Source organism: Protopterus annectens, chromosome 3.part0 (genome assembly GCF_019279795.1).
Source record: "Protopterus annectens isolate FY-2018-M chromosome 3.part0, PAN1.0, whole genome shotgun sequence".
Lineage (NCBI taxonomy): Eukaryota > Metazoa > Chordata > Ceratodontiformes > Protopteridae > Protopterus > Protopterus annectens.
Window position 1 is genome coordinate 594,453,090 of NC_056731.1, and position 20,813 is coordinate 594,473,902.

Sequence of the window (20,813 nt, forward strand, 5' to 3'; positions counted from 1 at the left end):
AAATCCCATGAGTGGAGGAGCTCCTTGGTCAGCCTCAGTAAGAAGCTGAGATCCCTTATAAGATTCTCCAAAGATAGCTACGAAAATAAAATTGCAACTAATTCCAAGGACAACCACAAAGCATTCTATAGCTATGCCAAGAATCTCAATGGCAACACCCAGATCTGCTCTGAGTTACAGCACAAAGGCATGAAAATTACAGAACCAACTGATATTGCCAACATCCTGGCAGATAGGTTCAGTGCTAACTTTACCCCCCTAAAGGGCCCATATCTATACAGGAAGAATGCAGAGTCCCTGTAATCACAACTACGCAGGTGAAAGCTGCACTCTCTAAAGCCAAAAACACAGCATCCATGGGACCGGACAACATCCCAGGCTGCGTTTTACACGAACTTCAGAATGAACTGGCTCCCCACTTAAGTACCATGCTCAATAATAGCCTCGCATCAGGCTTTGTGCCCACTGAATGGCGCACAGCAACAGTTATCCCACTCCACAAAGGGGGAGCCACCACTGATCCCGGGAACTATAGACCTATTAGCCTGACAAGCCTGGTCTGCAAAGCCATGGAACGTATCATCATGGAACTCATAAACAAAGACAATGGTAACCTCCAAACTCTGGATCCCACCCAGTTCGGGTTTGTGAAAGGCAGATCATGCCTCCTGAACCTGATCGACTTCTTTGAGGCAGTCACCAAAGCCGTAGATGAGGGTAAAGTGGTTCACACAGCCTATCTTGACCTCGCTAAGGCTTTCAACACCATCCCCCATTCTGGAATTATAGCTAAGCTCAACAAACTCGGCATAAATCCCTACATCACAAGATGGGTTGCCAACTGGCTCACTGACAGAACCCACACTGTAAAAGTTGCAGACTCCAAACCTGACCTCAAACCAGTGACAAGTGGAGTACTACAGGGTTCCGTCCTGGGACCGCTCCTGTTTGTTATCTATGTCTCTGAAGTACAGGCTAACACAGAAGGCCTCTGGCTAATGAAGTTCACAGATGACTGCAAACTAGGAGCCATAGTCAAGACCCCAAATGATGTGAACATCCTACAGAAGGGCCTCTCTGAGACAGATGCCTGGTGTTAGAGCCATGGCCTCAAGCTCAATGCCAAAAAGTGCAGTGTCATCCCCTTTGGTAAAAACTCTGTACCCATGAACTACCACATAGGCAGCAATCTACTTAACACCGAATGCGTGATAAGAGACCTTGGGACCCAGGCTGACAGTAGTCTCTCCTTTGATAGTCACATCCCCACAGTAGTGAGGAAGTCCTTCTACGTGGCACACCTCATCATAAAAGGGTTCTCATCCAGGAAAAAAGAGGTCATCGTTACCCTCTACTCATCACTCATTAGACCCATTATAGAGTACAACGCCCCTTTTGGAATGTACCTCACAAGACATCTGCAGCAGCTGGAAAGGCCACAGAAGTACCTCACAAAGAGGATTACTGGACTCAAACAAATGCCCTACACTGACCGCCTCAAAAAACTCCATCTTTGCTCTGTATCATATTGCCTACTCAGAGGTGATTTCTGCCTAACATATAAAGCTATGTCAAACCCAGAGCTGTTGGACATGCTACACACCTAAAGAAATCCCAATCCCTCCAAGCTACACGCTCTAGGGACCTAAACCTTGTCACCACAATAAACAGGACATGCTAGAGGGATAGATTCCTATCCCAGAGACTTCCCATACTCTGGAACAGGCTACCCATCTATGTCAAGCAAAGTTCTTCATTAGCACTCTTCAAGAAAAATCTTGATGAGTGGATGGGAAATAGGAAATACACCCAGAGGATCACTTCTGTGTCTCTGATCATCAGTGGCACAGGAAAATAACTTTCTTGGGTGGCGTAAGCCAGGGAACCTTGGTGGCTAGGCTTGCGTAGGCCCTTGGGCCGATAGCCTAGTTCCTACCTATGAACACACACATATATATATATATATATACATATATATATATATCATTAGAGTATAATGAGAGTGACAATGGAATTATCTTCATTTGCTAGTGATACCATACAAACACGTTATGCAGTAGACTGAAGAAGCAGAGTGAGATTCTAATAGGTAGTGTGTCTACTGGGTTGTCCTTTCTATGAAGGAGTATCATGAAGATAATATTTTATATGTGCTCAGAATTTCAGGCAAGATGATATTTTTCCTAGATGGGCAGGGATAAAGTTTTTGGATTAGTGACAAGAAAAATGATCTTAAGATTTCAGTCAGAATACATGGAAAAGAGAGAAACCTAATAAATCTATATTACGCAGGAATTCATTTTATATAACAATAAAAAATCTAGAATATTGATATCTATATTTGCAGTAGAAGCTAGTAAGGCATTTGGTCTTGGTCATGTTCCCTGCAAATTATATATTCCAACTCCAAGATCGCACTACAGTGTGGAAATGGGTAAATTTCCCAATCTGCACTGTACTGCAATCTCTACTTGTAATGTCGATCTCATACAAGTGAATGCACATTGGCATTCACTAAAGGATATTCGTAGAACTGCAGTTCACCAATCTGGGAATCAGCCAACACACATTCAGCAATCTCGTGCTCGCCTAACTGCATTTCTACATTTTGATAGCAAACCTCATTCTGATATAGTTATCAATGTTCTCCTTTACACTTCACACAGATTATATGTTTATTTATATAGTCATTGATTTTTGCCATGATCGTGCATATTTGGCACTTCATACAGTATATCATCTGGAATTCTTAGGTCAGAGTTTTGTTAATGGTTTCATGAAATCTTCAACTTTCTATACAGGGAAAGAATATTGGGTTTCTGTTGCAGCTTTCATCACTGAGCATAACATATCCCATAACTAACAAACATTGAAAACAACCTACCAACTTCACACCTTAATAAAGTGTTTGGTAATGGACCATTAGAGTCCTGTGCTCTAGGGCATACATGCTACTATGTGACATGTGACCCTCCAGCTAGGGATAATGTGGGTTATACGTCCTATGTTCCAGGGCATACAACACAGCTACTGAGTAACAAGTGACCCTCCACTTAGAGAATAGCATGTGTCACATTTCCTGTGTTCCGTGGCATACAACATGTGCTACTGAATGGCAGGTGACCCTCCATCAAGAGATAGCATATGTTATATGTCCTGAGGTTTGGGGCAGACAAAGCATGCTGAGTGACAGATGACCATCCACCTAGGGTGTAGCATGTGTTATATATCCAGGTGCACAGGGTATAAAACACATGCCACTGAGTGAAATGTGACTCTCTACCTATGGAATAACGTGTCATATGCCCTGGTGATCAGTGTGTAAAATACTTATTACTGAGTGAAATGTGACCCTCTAGCTATGGAGTAACATGTGTTGTATGCTCTGGAGCACAGGGCATACAACACAGATTACTGCATGACAGGTGAACCTGCACCTAGGAAGTAGCATTTGTTATATGTCCTGCAGCACAAGGCACTGAGTGACAGGTGACCTTCCACCTAGGGAGTAGTATGTGTTATATGTCCTTGTGCACAGGTTATACAACACATCCTGAGTGACATGTGACCTGGCACCAAGGGAGTAGCATGTGTTATATGCCCTGGAGCACAGTGCATACAACACATGTTACTGAATGAAAGGAGACCCTCCATTTAGGCAGTAGCAGGAGTTATACACTCTGGAGCACAGGGCATACAACACATGTTACTGCATGACAGGTGAACCTGCACGTAGGGAGCAGCATGTATTGTATGTCCTGGAGCAAACAGCATACAACACATGATACTCCATGACAGGTGATCCTCCACCTAGGGAGTAGCATGTGTTATATGCCCTGGAGCACAGTGCGTACAACACATTACTGAATAACACATGAACCTGCACGAAGGAGTAGCATGTGTTATATGTCCTTGAGCACAGGTAACTTAGTGACAAGTGACTCTCCAATTAGACAGTAGCATGTGTTATATATCCCGGTGCACAGAGCATAGAACACGTGCTATTGAGTAACAGTCAGTTGTTTGGTAATGAATTAAAACCGTGGTGCTGGCTGGCTGCTCACACATTTACAGAATTTATTTGGTATACTTGTTGCAGCAATAAAACATAAGCTGCTATTTGTCAGAATATGCACTTAGGCATAGAAATATATTCAACATGGATGTGGATTTTCTGGAAATTTCTGTCCATTTATTTTTCGATTTTAATGCAATGATGCTGAAAAGTAGAAATATTAATTTTAATACATAGTGGGGCTTATGTTTTGGTCCAAAACAATCTTATCTAGAGTCCATGCTAAATGCGTTCATATCTGAACTGGTTACTACTTATGACTTTTCCATTAAGTTTACAACTGGCTATAATATACTGTAAAACAGTTTGTCTTCTTGCATATTCAAAGTTTGTTTTCACTTAAGTATGTACCCCTATATCAAATTCCATTTGGTCCAGGGTGAATTTTTTACATTTCAGATTGTATAAAGCCATAACCAATTTATCCCCAATATCATTTTCATACCACTGGTGAAAAATTCATCCATGTTGATTATGTTATTTTCAAGAGTAGGCTCATCTCTTTTACTACCATAGCAATCAAAATGTTTGCAATAACTGTATACTTTCAAGTCTGTTGTAATTCATGGTCCATTTTATTGAAAGACCTTAGTGATTGTTATGTTAAGTAACTGGGTGCAAAGGTCACAGCCCCCCCCTCTATGGGAGGTGAGGGGATTATGGTCTTCCATTTCCCACAGACTTCCATTTTTAACCTCACCAGTACTTTTGATGAAAAGCACTGTTAAACAAAATCTCAGACTAACTCACCCTATCCTATTAGCAACTACACTAGTTTTCTTCAAGTACAGGTTAATCTTTATATTCAGAAAAATGTCTCTTTCATAGACATTCTCCACACTTTGTCCCTTGTTGGAGCAATTGCCTAATTCATTGATACATTTTCTGTTGCACAGTCTTAATTTTTATCTTGTTCATGCTGGTTTTACCCTCCTATAATGCATTTTCCCATATATCACCCATCTGCGACTGTTATACACTGGCACTGTAATGGTACCATATACATATAAAGCAAATGTAAGAACTAATTTAATTTCATGCAATTTAGTTCCTTGTTAATTATGTAAGTGTTTTTTTGTTGATACGGGACTGTATTCAGCAAAGATCCAGCATACAGTGCAAAAGGTAAACACATATCATACCACTGTGCACTCATTTTTTCTTGAGCAATATTTTCATTTACCACTTTTCTTCCTGTACAAGTACTAAATTTGTCTTTATATCACTAAATCATGGGTCATTTTAAATATTGCTCATTAACATTTACCGGCATACTTCTGGGAATATGCTACTTCACATTACATTTTTTTCTTGGAGTCTATGCATAAATGCTTAATGGAAAAATACTGCAGGGCATCATATAAACAGATACTGAAGTTTACTGCTGCAATAAAACTTCACTTAAAGTTGATAAGTTGATGATAACGAACTAACATTATCCAAACAACAGCATTTATAAAAAAATTACGAAATACTTATGATCATGACTTTATTATAACATCATACAGCTTGGAAGCATTAGCCCAGAAAAACTGCATGACTGAAAAGGTTAACAGTTTTCAGTCATGCACCTTATACATCCCTTTTACAGCACCAAATCACTTAACCTGCTTACCCCTTTGTAATACCTCACTTTATTGCAGTATTTAAACTACTACACCTACTTCTAATTAGCACAACTAAATTATTATTCCACCACTACTTCTCTATTAACACTTAAACTTGCTTATCCCCTCTAATACCTCACTCTAATGTAGTTCTTACATTACTCCTACCTACACCTTTCCATCTGTAAGGTCTTAGTACAAGGCTTGTACAATAATCTTTGTATCAATATAAATTTTATTATACTTGACTACTATGCTATGTATTCACTAATACTGAATTATAAAATTTGTTACTCTAAATACTGATTGCATTAAATTGTTACCTTGGAACTTTTCTCCCAAGGCATCTGCTGAAAATGGCACATGTACCCAATTGAACTTTCCCTGTAAACAAATGTCAGTAAATAAAATATCAGTTGAAACGCACACATATTTATTTACCTGTTCTCCAGAAAAAGGTTTTCCTGGGAGCAAACTGACTGAAAAATAAGAAAAAGTATAGTATCAGAACATGGGTTAATTTCAAGTAAACCATACTAATAAACAGTTTGCATTTTATCAGTTTATTGCCTGTTTTAATGATTAGGGGACTATAGCAATCTTCCTAGAATATAGTACAAAGAAAAGTGACATACAAAACCTAAATTGACTAGTTCTACCTCCAATGACTGCTAAATGGTATAGTACTGTAAATTTATATTCACAAAGAAGTGAACTGGACTTTTACATTTGGTCCAAAACACCCTCAGAACTGTATTTAAAATGAAGCCTCTATTAACTTCAGTCATTTGAAAAAAGCATTCTTGTTTACCCCAGCATGTATCTGGTGCATAGCTACACTACAAAACATCTGAACTGCTTCAATATTTTAATAGGATTTCTTTCTGTCCAGATTTTCATTTATATTCTGCAGTTTTTTAATATCTGTGAGCAAGTCACATTTTTTGATGTTACAGCACAACAACAAACTGAAACAGGTTTTGATGTTTGTTTTCTGTTGAAATATAAAAACACGTGTTAAAATTCCTTAAATACTATCTATTTACAAGATATAGCAACCAAGATTTATTGTCAGAAATGTAGTTTTGTAGAAGCAGGGACATGCATATCCCTGGCAAGCTTTTGACAAGACACAAATATGGTAACACATTGAATCTTAAATAAATGGGTGATTATTAGCTGTAAACAGTTATCTTTTCAAGTCCTCAAAGTAGCACATTTTTATAGAAATGCAAAATGTTGCAGTACAAACCCTGCCCACAACAAATGCAAAGGACTGTCCTTCACTTGTTTTCCAAAATAAAAGACCAGTCTTCTAGAAATATGAGTTTATTTATTTTATTTTTATTTTACATTTGTTGACCGGGCTAGTCTAGCTGGAGATAATTTCCATTTTCAGTAGAGGCCCGGGGAGAAAAGCTCCACAGAGAATACATAAAGAAAAACATCATAGTGTTTGTAAGAAAGTTAGTAAAAGACAAAAACTAACAACTCTACAATTTAATATTATTACTAAATGAATTAATTACTACCACACACAGTTGCAGTCCAAAAAACCTTATACAAAGATAAAAAATATTTTGTATGATAAAGATACTAAATGAATTAATTACTACCACACACAGTTACAGTCCAAAAAACATTATACAAAGATAAAAAATACTTTGTATGATAAAGATACAGGATAGGAGGTAAGAGAAAAGAGAGCTAAGAATGAGGGAAATTAGAAGGGATTAGTTATGGAAAAGAGAGCAAGTAAGACAGTCAACAAGCAAAGAAGTATTAGGAAGACAAGTGGGAGTAGAAGAAGAAAGCCAAGTGGAGGATAGAGTCAGCAAGAAGTAGGAGGTAGTTTTAAAGTTGAGTAGAAGTAGTGGAAAGTTAATCAGGTTTACTACAGGAACAAAGCCAGTGATTTTGGAAGTGCAGTTTAATGTTTTGTTTGAAAAGAGGCAATGATGTAATCTTTGTTATGTTGCTAGGTAATAAATTCCATTTTGTACCTACCGAATTGGTAAAAAGGGAGTCACCAGCAGTGTTATTTGATTTTATAGAACTAGTCAAGAGTTTACTAGAAGAGCGGAGAGAGTTAAGATTGTTATAGGGATTATGAGTTGTGAGAGTATAGGGGTGTTCTTTGGTTGGTACAGTATTTTATGGGCAATAGTGAGTTGTTGGATTGCAAGATAGTTCTGAAACTCTAGCCAGCCTAGTGGTTTCAAGTTAAGACAGTGATGGGTTCTGTAGGGGTTACCTGTAGCGAAGCGGGCAATGTTATTGTAGCAGGTTGCCAATTTGGTAAGGTTGGTTTTCTTGAGGTTGGTAAAGATGGGAGAAGCATAAAGAAGAGTAGAAATAAGATGGGAGTGAGCAATCCTAGTTCTAGTTGAAGGCGTAAGAAATGGTCTAATTCGATATAAGGATCCTATTTTTCTATTGACAAGTTTTATGGAGTTGTTAATGTGTTGGTTGAAAGAGAGATTATTGTCAATTGTAATACCTAACAGTTTAGTGGTAGAGTCGGGTGAGATGACAGTGGCATTGTTGGAGGAGATGGTGAAGTTTAAGGGGGAGGTCCTAGAAGTGGGGGTGAAGAGGAGAAGTTTAGTTTTTTTAGCATTTAATAAGAGGAATCGACTGGAGAACCATGTTTCTACGGTATTAAAGATTTTTTGAGTATGAGAGATAAGTTCTGAGGTGGAAGATGCTGAGCAGATGAGTGTAGAATCATCGGCATATTGAATGCAGGTAGCTTGAGGGATTATAGTTTGAAGATCATTAATGAAGAGGGAAAAGAGAAGTGGGCCAAGAATAGAGCCTTGTGGAACTCCGATAGAAACAGGCAAAAGAGAAGAAATATGGTTATTCCAAAGAACTGCTTGTTTTCTGTTTGTAAGATAAGAATTAAACCATCTAATGGCTGGGATTTCAAAAGATAGGGATTCAAGAGTATTAATTAATAAAGAGTGGTTAACCATATCGAATGCTTTGGAGAGGTCAATGAAGAGGGCAGAAGAGAGTAGGTTGTTGTTACGGTTCAGATTAATAGTGTCTACAAAGGAAAGCAGGGCGGTAGTAGTACTATGATGCGGTCTGAAGCCATGTTGACAGTTAGCTATAATGTTGTGAAGAGAGAGGTGTTGTACAAGCTGATGGTGGATACATTTCTCCATAATTTTGGCCAAAGGAGAGAGGAGAGCAATAGGTCTATAGTTGGAGTAGTCTATGGAGTTTCCACCTTTATGGAGTGGGATAATATGAGAGACCTTCCAGATATCTGGGAAGATTCCTTCTTTGATTGTCCTATTTATGAGAATAGAAATAGGATATGCGATAACCTTGGTAGCCTTTTGTAGAAAAAGTGAAGGGAGCTTGTCAGCAGAGGGGGTACAAGGTTTTAGTTTGAGAAGGAGTCTGTATATGTAAGATGTAGAGATAGGATGTAGAGAGAATTTAAAGGAAGAGTTTGTAAGGTTACATGGTGGGTGTGAGTTGTTGGCATTCAGTTGTTTAGCAAGAGCTTGTATAGTTTCAGTGAAGAAAGAGTTGAAAGCATCTGCAGTTTGTTGAGGGGTATCAGGATCAGCATTAAGTGGGGAAGGTGTTTTAGAACTTCCTGGGAGAGGAGACTATTGTCTGTAGACCAGAAAAGATTTGAATTATTAAGATGAGTTTGTTGTAGTTCAAAGTAGAATTTTTTTGTCAGCTATTATTGCCTTTTAGTTAGATTTCTAAGCTGGCGGAAGTGTAGAAGATCAGGGTTATTTCTGTGGGATCTCCATGTGGCCCAGACTTTATTTCTAGTGAGAATAAGTTTTTTGTTTCATGGGAGAGCCAAGGGGCTGTATTAGATTTAATTCTAATGATGCTCAGGAGCATGTATGTCAAGAATGGATAAAAAGTTGAGTTAAAGTATAGTACTGCATTTTCAAGAGGAAGTGTTTTAAGGGGTTCCAGTTACATGCACTAAGTTCAGACTGAAACACATCTGGATTAAGATGTTTGATGGTGCGATATTTTCTTATAGTGCAGGGGTTTACACAATCAGCCTTTTTCCCTTGTTATGAATGTTAAGGAGTGATCACTAACATCATCTGGCAAGGTTCCTACTTTGTAACTATCTTTGACTTTGTTTATGAGTATCCAGTCTAAAATGCTTTCTCTATTACTATGTTTGTTGAGCCTAGTAGTTGAGGTAATGGTTTGGGTAAAACCATGGAGGTTGATATGAGAAGAAGGATTATCAGCATTAATGCTATTCCAGTCTATGTTCAGGTCACCTAGTATAATGGTTTCTTGGGGATACGTAGCAGATACCAAACTAAGATAATTTTCTAGGATTGATATATTGTTACCAGGTGGTAGGTACATACAGATAATATAAAGGGATTTTTTGGAATTTAATTGGAGTTTTGCAATGATGGATTCTACCTTGCTATCTTGAGTTGGACAGGCAGGAAGGGTAGTGATATTCAGATGATTTTTAAAAAGAATCGCAACTCCACCACCTTTGCGGTTGGGACGGTCGAGTCTTACTATATTGTAGCCTTGGGGAGTAATCTCAGTGTCTTTAGTGAAAGACTTTAGCCAGGTCTCAGAGAGGCAGAGAATATCAAATGAATGTGTGTGAAGGAGGGAATGCAGGTAGGGTAATTTGTTGTTTATGCTTTGGGTATTAAGATGTCCTATTAGGAAGGTGTTATTGAATTTGGGTATGGATACTAGGGGAGAAGGGAAAGTAGGACCAGGGTTAGGGTGGATATCTCCAGCTTGAAGGGTAGGATTAATAGGTTTCATAGTGAGGTTACATTTTAGAAAGGTTAGTAATTTAGTTTTGTTATCAGAAGGCAAGACATAGTTGAGATGTGAGAGTCTGTGGAATTTAGGTAGTTGATAGTTAGGGGTAGAAGAAGTATATGGATATGAATTAAGTGGATTGAGAAATGTTGTAGTGTGTTTGTGTGGATGGAAAGGTTGGACATAAAGTGATTTCTCATAGAAGGATAGGAGGTAAACTGAGCATAGGGTGGAAAAGAGTAGACTTGAGAGTAAAAGCTGGGTAGGCAGGTATGGAGCCATAGTAAGAGGAAGAGTATTAGAGAAGGATGAGAAAAGTATGAGAGGAGGAAGTAGAAAGGGGTATTCTACTGTTAAGTAAAAGTATAGAACAATTAAGGATAAGAAAAGAGGGGATAGGAGTAAAACAGAGAAAGGAGTAAAATTTAAGAGGTAGTTATAGTGGGAGGGGTAAGTGGAAGAAACTAGAAGGAGAAATAGGTAGAATAAGTGGGAGTGTATGGGAGTGTATGGTGGTGAAGGGGTATGAGTGGGGGTTGTTTCTGTTATTTCATATAATACTATGAGATTTCAAAAACAAACTCAATAAATACTTCATATCTCATTGGTTATGTCCTTGCACTAACTCAGACTAGTGACCTCTCTACTACTTAGGTGCCTTACCTTCAACTACTTCTAACTTTTTTCTACCACACCATTTCAGGAAGGGTCAATTGTATAACTGGTGCTCAATGTGTCTAAAACCTGAATGTAATGTTACGTATATATAACTTTGAAAATAATGTTATGTTTTGTACAATGTTTTATAATAAGTTAGTATTATATGTGTTAAATGCTGGTATTGCTTATGACTGTAATCTGCTTGAAACTAGCATTTACTAAATGTCCAATGTGTATTATTATCTTGGAGCTTTTCTCCTCATGCCTCCTCTGAAAATGGACATATATCCAGTCGGACTATCCTGGTCAACAAAAGTAAAATAAAATAAATAAATACAATTTCATTAAAAAATGTGTTTTATTCAACTACCAATGGAAAACTAGGAAATATTTATGTCCTAATATCTCAGGACATTCATCATAGTTTCTCACAGGGTGCAGTGCTCAAATTGTGACTGTCCTGCATGCTTTAACCTTAGACTGGGGTTTCTCCGGTTGAATCCTATAATCATATTACAGTGTTGCTGCATGGCAGAGAAGCTGCAGTGAAGATTAACAGCAGTATGCAAAATGAATTATACTGTCATTTGTTGAACATTCCCAACAGCTAGGAATACTGCATCAGGTCACAAAATTGTACAGCCGTTATATCAAAAACAAGTAAAACAACACAAAATCAGTTGTGCCCTAGTCCACCCACAGCCACACGTCATTAAGCACACCAACTCTGAACTCAAGCAGTAGTGGGGAAAAAATGGAAATTTCCCTTCCTCCCTGTCAAACCGACCCAGAGATAAAAGCACCAATACAGTAAGTAAATAACTGATTGATAAAAAATAAATCCAACAAAACAGACAGTGAATTCCTATTTCACTGAATCAAGCATGTAGCCAGTACAACTGTACTGATAAAATGAATAATTTCTGAGAATGTTTTTGATGCTGATGTATGTGACTCTGAAAATCTGGACAAAATCTTTTGAAAAGCAGGACCACATGGCCAAAAATCTGGTCACCTACTTAGCATAGAACATGCATACCAAAGACCATAAATCCTTCCATTCCCAGGGGATCATGGGATAACGTACCATGCAGAAACACAAGTATAAAAACTGAGAGGGACAAAATTATGCAACATATAAGCATACTTTATTGTGAAATGACTTCAGCCAGTAATGTACAAGCATAAGTTCATTTGTGAGTTTCAAGAAAACCTAGTATAAAGTTTCAACTTCAAGATAACGTGTAGCATAGTCTACCAATTATAGAATGTAAGGAAGCCAGCTAAAGCTTTACCAAAGGGCCCACTAAATTCTTACCATTTTATCAAATATTACACTTGTTATGGGTAGTGGGGGGAGGTTGGCATAATCGTTAAGGTGTCTACCTTACAAACACAAGGTACAGGGTTTGATTTTCACATGGGGTAATTGGCTATGCTTAAAATGGCCAACAAGGGCAGTTAGCCTAGTACTAATCTATGAACCTATAACAGTCAGTCAAATAATTTAAATGGAGGAGTCTGTGCACATTCAAAACATGGGGTAAAAGACTCATATGTCAGATATATCCCTATTCAGTACCATCTTCTCAGTATCTCCTCTCTTTAAAAAAAAAAACAAAAAAAAAAGGAACCAAATTCCAAACCAGTCCTTAACTTACTGTTTGCAACTAGAACCCTGTTTAACCACATATAAAACAGCATAGATACCCTGGCAAAAACTTATAAAACAGCTGCAAAGATTTTCCTCAGACTCTTTGTATTAGACTCATAATTACTTTAACTACCATAAAGAACAGATTTGATATTTGGAGCTGATCAACATTTGTTTACTTTAGTTTCACATATAAGAGAATACAAAAAAATTATTGCAGTTTACTTATAGATATAATGCATGGCACACTTGCACAAAGGAGATCATCTGGTTTCAAAGCAAATGCAAGCAGAACTGAAAAAAAAAAAAAAAGACATTGGCTCTGCTTAAATGTATTAAGTCCATAGTTTAAAACGTGATATGATATACTACTTTATAGTGACAGCTAAACAGTTTTCATCCTAATTACAATACCTTAACTATACTATGTATGTTCACTGATAAAATGTATAACAATATTGCTCAAGGCTGGATTATTCATACAATATTTCTTGCTACCAATAGAGCCTTCAAAATAGTCAATCACAAGCAATTATTAAATAAACTTACAGACCGTGGTTTCTCTCTATCGGTCGTAAAATAGTTTACAACTACCTACTGAATAGACGCTGCACTATAAATGGAACTTACAATTCCTCCGTAAATGGAAACATTTCCAGTGGGGTTTGACAAGGGTCCATTTTTAGACTACTACTGTTCTGATTATTTATTTATTTATTTATTAGCATTTGTTTACCGGGAAAGTCCCACTTGGAATGAGCCAATTTTCAGCAGAGGCCTGGAGAGAACCACTCCAGACTCATATCTTTGTAATGTGGGAGGAAACCGGAGCACCCAGAAAAAACCCACACAAACACAGGGAGGACATACAGACTCCACACAGAAGGCTTCCCCAGCCGAGAATTGAACCAGTGAACCTCTTGTTGTGAGGCGACAATGCAACCGCTGCACCACTGCGCCATCCGTTATTTATTAATTATCTCCCTTGGGATGTATGCGGATGATGTAGTGTTTGCTAGGCACAGGCAGCCTGAAAGAGATTGTGCAAAACATGAAATTAGTGGTCATCAGTCCTGGTTCAAGGTGAGGTAAAATAAATTGCTCACAAAAGTGTGCACAAATATAGGCTGGGATTCTTAAAAGCTAACAGTGAGGGAGAAGCCCTAATGGTTTCCCACCAGTGGGAGCCTCAGTAAGGATGATAGTCTCATGAGCACAGCTGCAACCTGGTGGGAGTGGCTTACGTAAACTACCTTTGAGTTATGCCCTTGAAGTGCCACCATCTCCTGATTTATGCTTTAGAGAATCAGTCAATAGCATGAAATCTCAGTTAGAAGAAGAAGTAACTGCTGTCAACAGACGGCTGCAATCCATTTCCTCATGTGGAAGCAGTAGTGGTGCAGGTAAGATCAGTGAAGACATGGGGTTGGGTGATGCATTATAAATGTCTGCATGTGTATTAGTGTCAGTAAGTGTGTGTATAGAGGGGTGAACTAAACTGCATTAAAGTCTGCTTTTGTGTGTGTGTTTTGGAGCATGCATACACGTGAGTATGTGACTGTTGTGACTGTTAACATGACTGTGACTGATTCCAAGAGGCTTCTTGGTTGACGGGTGGATATGCATGTGTGTGTGTGTGTGTTTGTGTATAAATGTGGGAGAGTGCATTTGTCAAAGTGATGAATAGGATGAACACTACTGCCAACAGGTCTGACAGTGCTTGTGTTAGCTGGAGTAAAATTCATTTACGTGTTAATGAGTTCATAATGGGGTTTTTCTCACTGTGGCGACTGCGGTCTCCCAATTGCATTTTCTCATTGTCATAGAAATTGACCTGCCTGTGGTAAGGAATTTCCATGAGCAGTGAGCACTTTTCTGAATTTCATGGATAAATGTGGATCTGTGAAGCTATACTGCCATAAACGTCCCCAGTCACAGCTGATCAAAAATGTCTGGAACTGCTATCTGGACCAAGAAAATTATAAAAAAAAATCAAAACTCTGCAATGCTATCAAAAATACTTGGAAAAAAAAGAAAAATCTGCCAGATATTTGGTTTAGGCCACCGAACTAGGATTTTCAAGTTTCAAGTTACAAATTTAAGTCCCTAGCATATTCTTAAGATGTCTTCTGTATCTCTAGTATGATGAACAAAGCATAAAAACAGATATCTACATATGTAAAGCATGGACTGTAAAGGCAGACATCTACATATGTAAAGCATGCACTGTAAAGGCAGACATCTACATATGTAAAGCATGCATTGTAAAGGCAGACATCTACTTATGTAAATCATGCATTGTAAAGGCAGACATCTACATATGTAACGCATGCACTGTAAAAACAGATATCTACATATGTAGAACAGCTTATATTGCCTTTGACATGTAATACAAGCAACAGAAAATTTCAGAAATACTATTTTGTAGTGTGATACACTATGTGACTGGATAAATTAAACTTGAAGTTTTAAGCTTTCTACTAATACTTCAGTTTTTACTTGTTAAAATAAATCTCAAGTTACCTGGCTGGTGCCATTCTGTGATTATGCAAATATGTTTTTATGAAGTACATCTTAGACTTCAGACTTGAAACTGAATACTAAAGTGAAAACTGACAAGAATGCTCTGGCATGAATGCAAATTTCTTCATTTAGACAGCAATTCAGATAAAATAGTGTTGTGATACAGTTCTTCAAGACCCCAGCTAAAGAAAAGCTTAGGAGTATAACATTCTGAACTATTTTATGATTATTTTCTCTCTGCCAGTGTTCTTTGTGTGCGCTTTAATTTTGTTTTCTACCTTCATTCTACTTATTTTAAACTGTGAAACTGTTGTATCCCTGACAAGGAACACATGGCAAACATTCCTGTGTTGTTACTAGTGACAGAAATCTTTCTAGATTCATAACCACAAGTATCAGCTTTGAAAATTTAGTCATTTACTTACTTAATTTTCTGTTGACTAGGTTTGTGCTGGTATGGTCCTGACAAATTCTAGAGTCAGAATCAGACCCAAGGTAGAATTTGCGTTAAGTTTAAATTTTCCATCACATTTAGTAAAAAAAACTTAAATGAAAAGTGAATAAAATAGATATACTTACCTGATCCGGTAAAGACCAGAGGCATTATTGACATACAATAGTGATTTTTTATAACCTGCTACTCTTAATTATTTGTACCCTCTTTTCTCTAATGCTGATGCCTCATAACTGTATAACTTCACTGTATTTAACATCAGCAGCAATGTATCACTTCTTCCAAGACATTTGTGATGGTATCCCCAAAGGATCCATCCTATAGTCTCTTATCTTTAATATATTTGCAGTAATATATTTTCCAGTCTCTGCATATCACACCTCATCCATTATATTACTGGAAGGACTTTGATTTACTCTGCAGAAACAATCTCAGAAATAAATTGGCAAATACAAAGCTCTGTCATCAAACTTCAAGGCTGTTTATTTAAGGTCTTCTAGTGAACACCAACAGGCCCATAGTCAAGTTATTTTCCAGTAACTTCTCTCATCCTACCTCAGGTAGTGACCTGACAAAATAATATTCTGGAACCCTAACTGAGGTGGTTGACAGTATCAAACACTTCAGGAATAACACTCATTCAGAATTAGAAATCTTAATGTATATTGGATACCTGGAATTGGTATTAATACAGTGAAACATCATATTGATAAGATCATATCATTCTCTATAGGGGATATTATTTTAGCTGGTGATTTTAATTGTATACTACATGAAAGTGATACTACCACTATAAGGAAAAGAAGAATTACATCTAATGCAAAACATTTAAATGATTTTGCTAATTCTTATCATTTGAATGATATTAATAATCAGATAGATTCAAAATCATTACCATACACCTTTTTTTCTAACAGATACAAAACTTATTCAAAAATAGATAGGGTCTTTATTTCTAACCAGATGGTAACAGATTTAATTAATTCCAAAATCATTTCATGTCCTATATCTGATCATAACTCAATTGTTTTTGAATTCATGATAAAAATACTCATAATGTTCAGATCAAAAGGATACCAGCATACTTAACTCAGCTAAAAGACTATAAAGAATATATACTTTCAGAAGTACAACATTTTCTAGACATAAATAATACTCCTGAAGTCTCCATTGTCTATGTTTGGGATGCCTTAAAATCATATCTATATGGACAAAGTATCAGATGGTATAATAATAAAAGGAAATCTTGGGATAAGGAATTGTTAGATATTCAAAGTAAATTAGACTCTTATAAACATAATAATAAAGAAAATATTATGGACAAGAAAGTTATTGAAGAAATAAACAAACTAAATGAGAAATACAAAGAAATTTTAACTCATAAAGTTAAAATAACTTTAGAGAATACATTTTGTCTTATTCAATAAGCCCCAAATACTTACATAGACTTAAAAATAAAACAAAAGATTGAATAAACAAAACCATATCAAAGAAATCTTTTCTCTAAGGAAAAAGAAGAATGTTTCTAGTATACCAGAAATACTGGATGAATTTAGAAATCACTTTCACAAGATTAACCATAACAACATTAACATGGAACCTAAAGATAAAATAAAGGAGTTTATAACCACAAACATGAATAAAAAGCTTAATAAACAACAGATTAAACTATTGGACAAGAGTATTTCATATACAGAAGTTATTACACAAATAAATAAGCTTAAATCAAACAAAGCACCGGGTAATGATGGTATTATACCAGAGATATATAAAATCCTTTCTAAAACTACATATTCATTAATACATAAGGTTTTTATTTTGGCCCAAACTGAGTTAATAACCCCCCATCTTGGCAATATACATTTATTACCTTACTGAAATGCACAAACTTCTCTGATGCATTTGTAAATTTAATTGAGCATTTATACAAAGGAACGCTGGCTTATATTAAGGTAGGAACATATGTTTCACAAAAAATACCCATTCTTAAAGGTACAAAGCAAGGATGTCCACTTTCTCCACTATTATTCACTTTAGTAATGGAGCCTTGGGCTAATTTGATTAGAAACAGTACTGACATAGAGGGTTTTGAAATAGACGAAAATACAACATCAAAAATTCAACTTTTTGCAGATGATGTTCTAATTACATCAGCAGGATCTAATTCTTCTATGCAGTCTTTATTTGATAAAATGATGAATTTTAAAAGTATTTCTGGTTTAATATTCAATGAAAAAAAAACTAAAATACTACCTATATATACACGAAAAAATATTCTCATTAGTGATTTTACTAAATATGTACCCAATTCAGGTCAGATAACTTATTTAGGTATAATACTATCTAAAGATATTAAATCTATTATATATAATAACTATAATACCTGTTTTCTTAATATACAAAATCTTTTTAATACCTGGAATAATATGTTTTTACTATGGAGGAGAGACTTACAATTATTAAAATGATAATATTCCCCAAGATTTTATACTTAATACAATCAATAATACTTTCACCTACAAAAATAATTATCAAGAAACTGAATACACTAATGTTAAATTTCTTATGGGCACCTAATAGACCTAGGATTGCATTAAAGAAACATACTAATAGCTGCTCTCAAGGGGTATTTCTTTTCCAGACTTTAATTTATATATTATCTCTTCTATTATAAAAGTTATTACTTTATTAATAGATCAGTCATATATCGCAAAATGGAAAGATTATTGGGAGCTAATTAGTATGCACTTCATGAAAATCTCCTTAACACATAAAAATATGATTGTAAATAACTCCATGTTGTGGTTGCTAAAGGAATTTTGTACTTCACCTATTACACCTAAACATATGGTTTGTTACCCATTAAATATTATTATTAGTTATCGTAACTTTATATTCATGCACCCTAAGTATAGGGAATGGAATTTTATTGTATTCCTATAATGTATACTCAGGGTATGCTTATGTCATCTACTTCTGAAGGAGCTCATTTAGCTATAGATAATGATCTAAAGTACTGGTATCAGCTGATATCTGATAATAAAGTTAAAAATCTAGATTTCTTAAAACAAGAATTTGATCTAAGAGAAACTTGCTGGTTAGAGGTTCAGATCTTTAGACAACATCTCATTGATAGAATAGATCTAATGTCTATAACAGTTAAAGAATCTATTCCAAAACTGATTGATTACTTGATATTAAATTTACAGCATAAAGTTTCTGATAAAGGTAAACTTTCATATATACATAAAATTATCAGACAAGAAACTTTTTACAGTGTAGATTCATACTGGAATTATTTCACCTCTATTAATGGGGACCCACCAACTCAACAAGATAAACAATCTATATTGGAATCTGCTTATAGAACTACATCTTCCATTGTCTGGAGACTTTATACATGGACATTTTTACATAGATCTTTTTATACACCTTTGATGATGAATAAAATAAATAATAAAGATAATCTATGTAAGAGATGTAATGTAGAAATTAATGCTGACTGGGCTCATATGTTTTATGACTGTATGAAGTTGAAAGAATACTGGAAGTCAATTAATGAATTTTTGCAGGCTCTTTTACAGATAATTTCATTATTTCTAAGTCTCTTATATTATTCAACACACCTGTACCTCAATGTGTTAAAAGATTAAGCTTCCCTTGTTATGGTCTATCCTAGCAGTGGCCAGGAAAATAATAACTAGAAATTGGATTTCAGATACACCTCCTTCGCTCAATGAATTTAAAAATGTTATGAATATAATGTGCCATATGGAAATAAGCACAATTAGAATGAGAACAACTAGAAAAACATCATATTATATTGTATGGGATAATTTACAAAATTTGATAAAAAAATTCTAATTTCAATAGCACGGTATTTTAGTTTAATTAATTGATCTAATTGTAGTGGATGTCTTTGTAAATACTTTAGTTGTTTTGTTGAATATTATAATAATACCTATTTTTAATTACTTGTATAAAATTGTTATGATATTTCTCTTATATGTTAAAACAATAAACCTGTTTTGAAAAAAAAAGAATTAGAAATCTAAAGTACAAATAAATGGGCCTGGTTACTGCAAAAGTGCAACATAGTCTGTGAATGAGATTGTTCATGATGTTAGTTTATTGTTTCAAAAGCGGTGCTATTCATAAAAGTGAATCATGCTATGATCAGGGCTGTGGATGAGCAAAATCATGCACAATCCCTTTAAGAGACTGCACATAATGTTACGGCACACTCCATTTAAGGGACTGCACATGACATCACAGCACAATCTCTTTAAGTAACTGAACACAATGTCATAGCAGAATCACTTTCAGGAACTGCAAACAATGTCACAGCAAAATTCCATAAAGGGAATGCAAACAATGTTACAGAACAATCCTTTTAAGGGAGTACACACAATGTCACAGCACAATCTCTAAGGGAATGCAAATGATGTCACAATGCAATCCCTTTAAAGGACTGCATGCAGTGTTATAGCCCAATCTCTTTAAAGGGAATGCACATGATGTCACAGCACAAGCCATTTAAGGGAGTGCTCATGTCACAACACGATTCCTTTAAGGGACTGCATACATTGTCATACCACAATATCTTTAATGGACTGCACATAGTGTCACAGCATAATGCCTTTAAGGGACTGCACATCATGCCACAGCATAATGCCTTTAAGGGACTGCACATGATCTTACAGAAAAGTCCTTTAAAGGGAATGCACATGATGTCAAAGGACAATCCCTTTAACGTTCTACATACAATTTTACAGCAGATGATGTTACACCAGAATCCCTTTAAGGGACTGCACACAATGTTGCAGCACAATTCCTTTAAGGGACTGCGTACAATGTTACAGCACAATTCCTTTAAGGGACTACACATGATATTACAGCACAAGCTATGTAAGGGACTGCACACAATGTTATAGCACAGTTCTTGTAAGGGAATGCAAACAATGTTACTGCACAATTCTTTAAGGGACTGCACACAGTGTTACATCACAATCCCTGAAGGGACTGCACATGATATTACATCAC

General features: G+C 36.1%; 1 protein-coding gene across 13 annotated transcripts in view; it reads right to left on the reverse strand.

Annotated features, from left to right (window-relative positions):
- ARPP21 (cAMP regulated phosphoprotein 21) overlaps nt 1–20,813 on the reverse strand; it is a 1,402,215-nt gene that overhangs the window by 642,371 nt on the left and 739,031 nt on the right. For all 13 annotated transcript variants that reach the window (XM_044065000.1, XM_044064996.1, XM_044064997.1 and 10 more), the window contains one exon: nt 6,124–6,161. In XM_044065000.1, the coding sequence (XP_043920935.1) occupies nt 6,124–6,161 (38 nt within the window). The remainder of the gene's footprint in view (nt 1–6,123; nt 6,162–20,813) is intronic.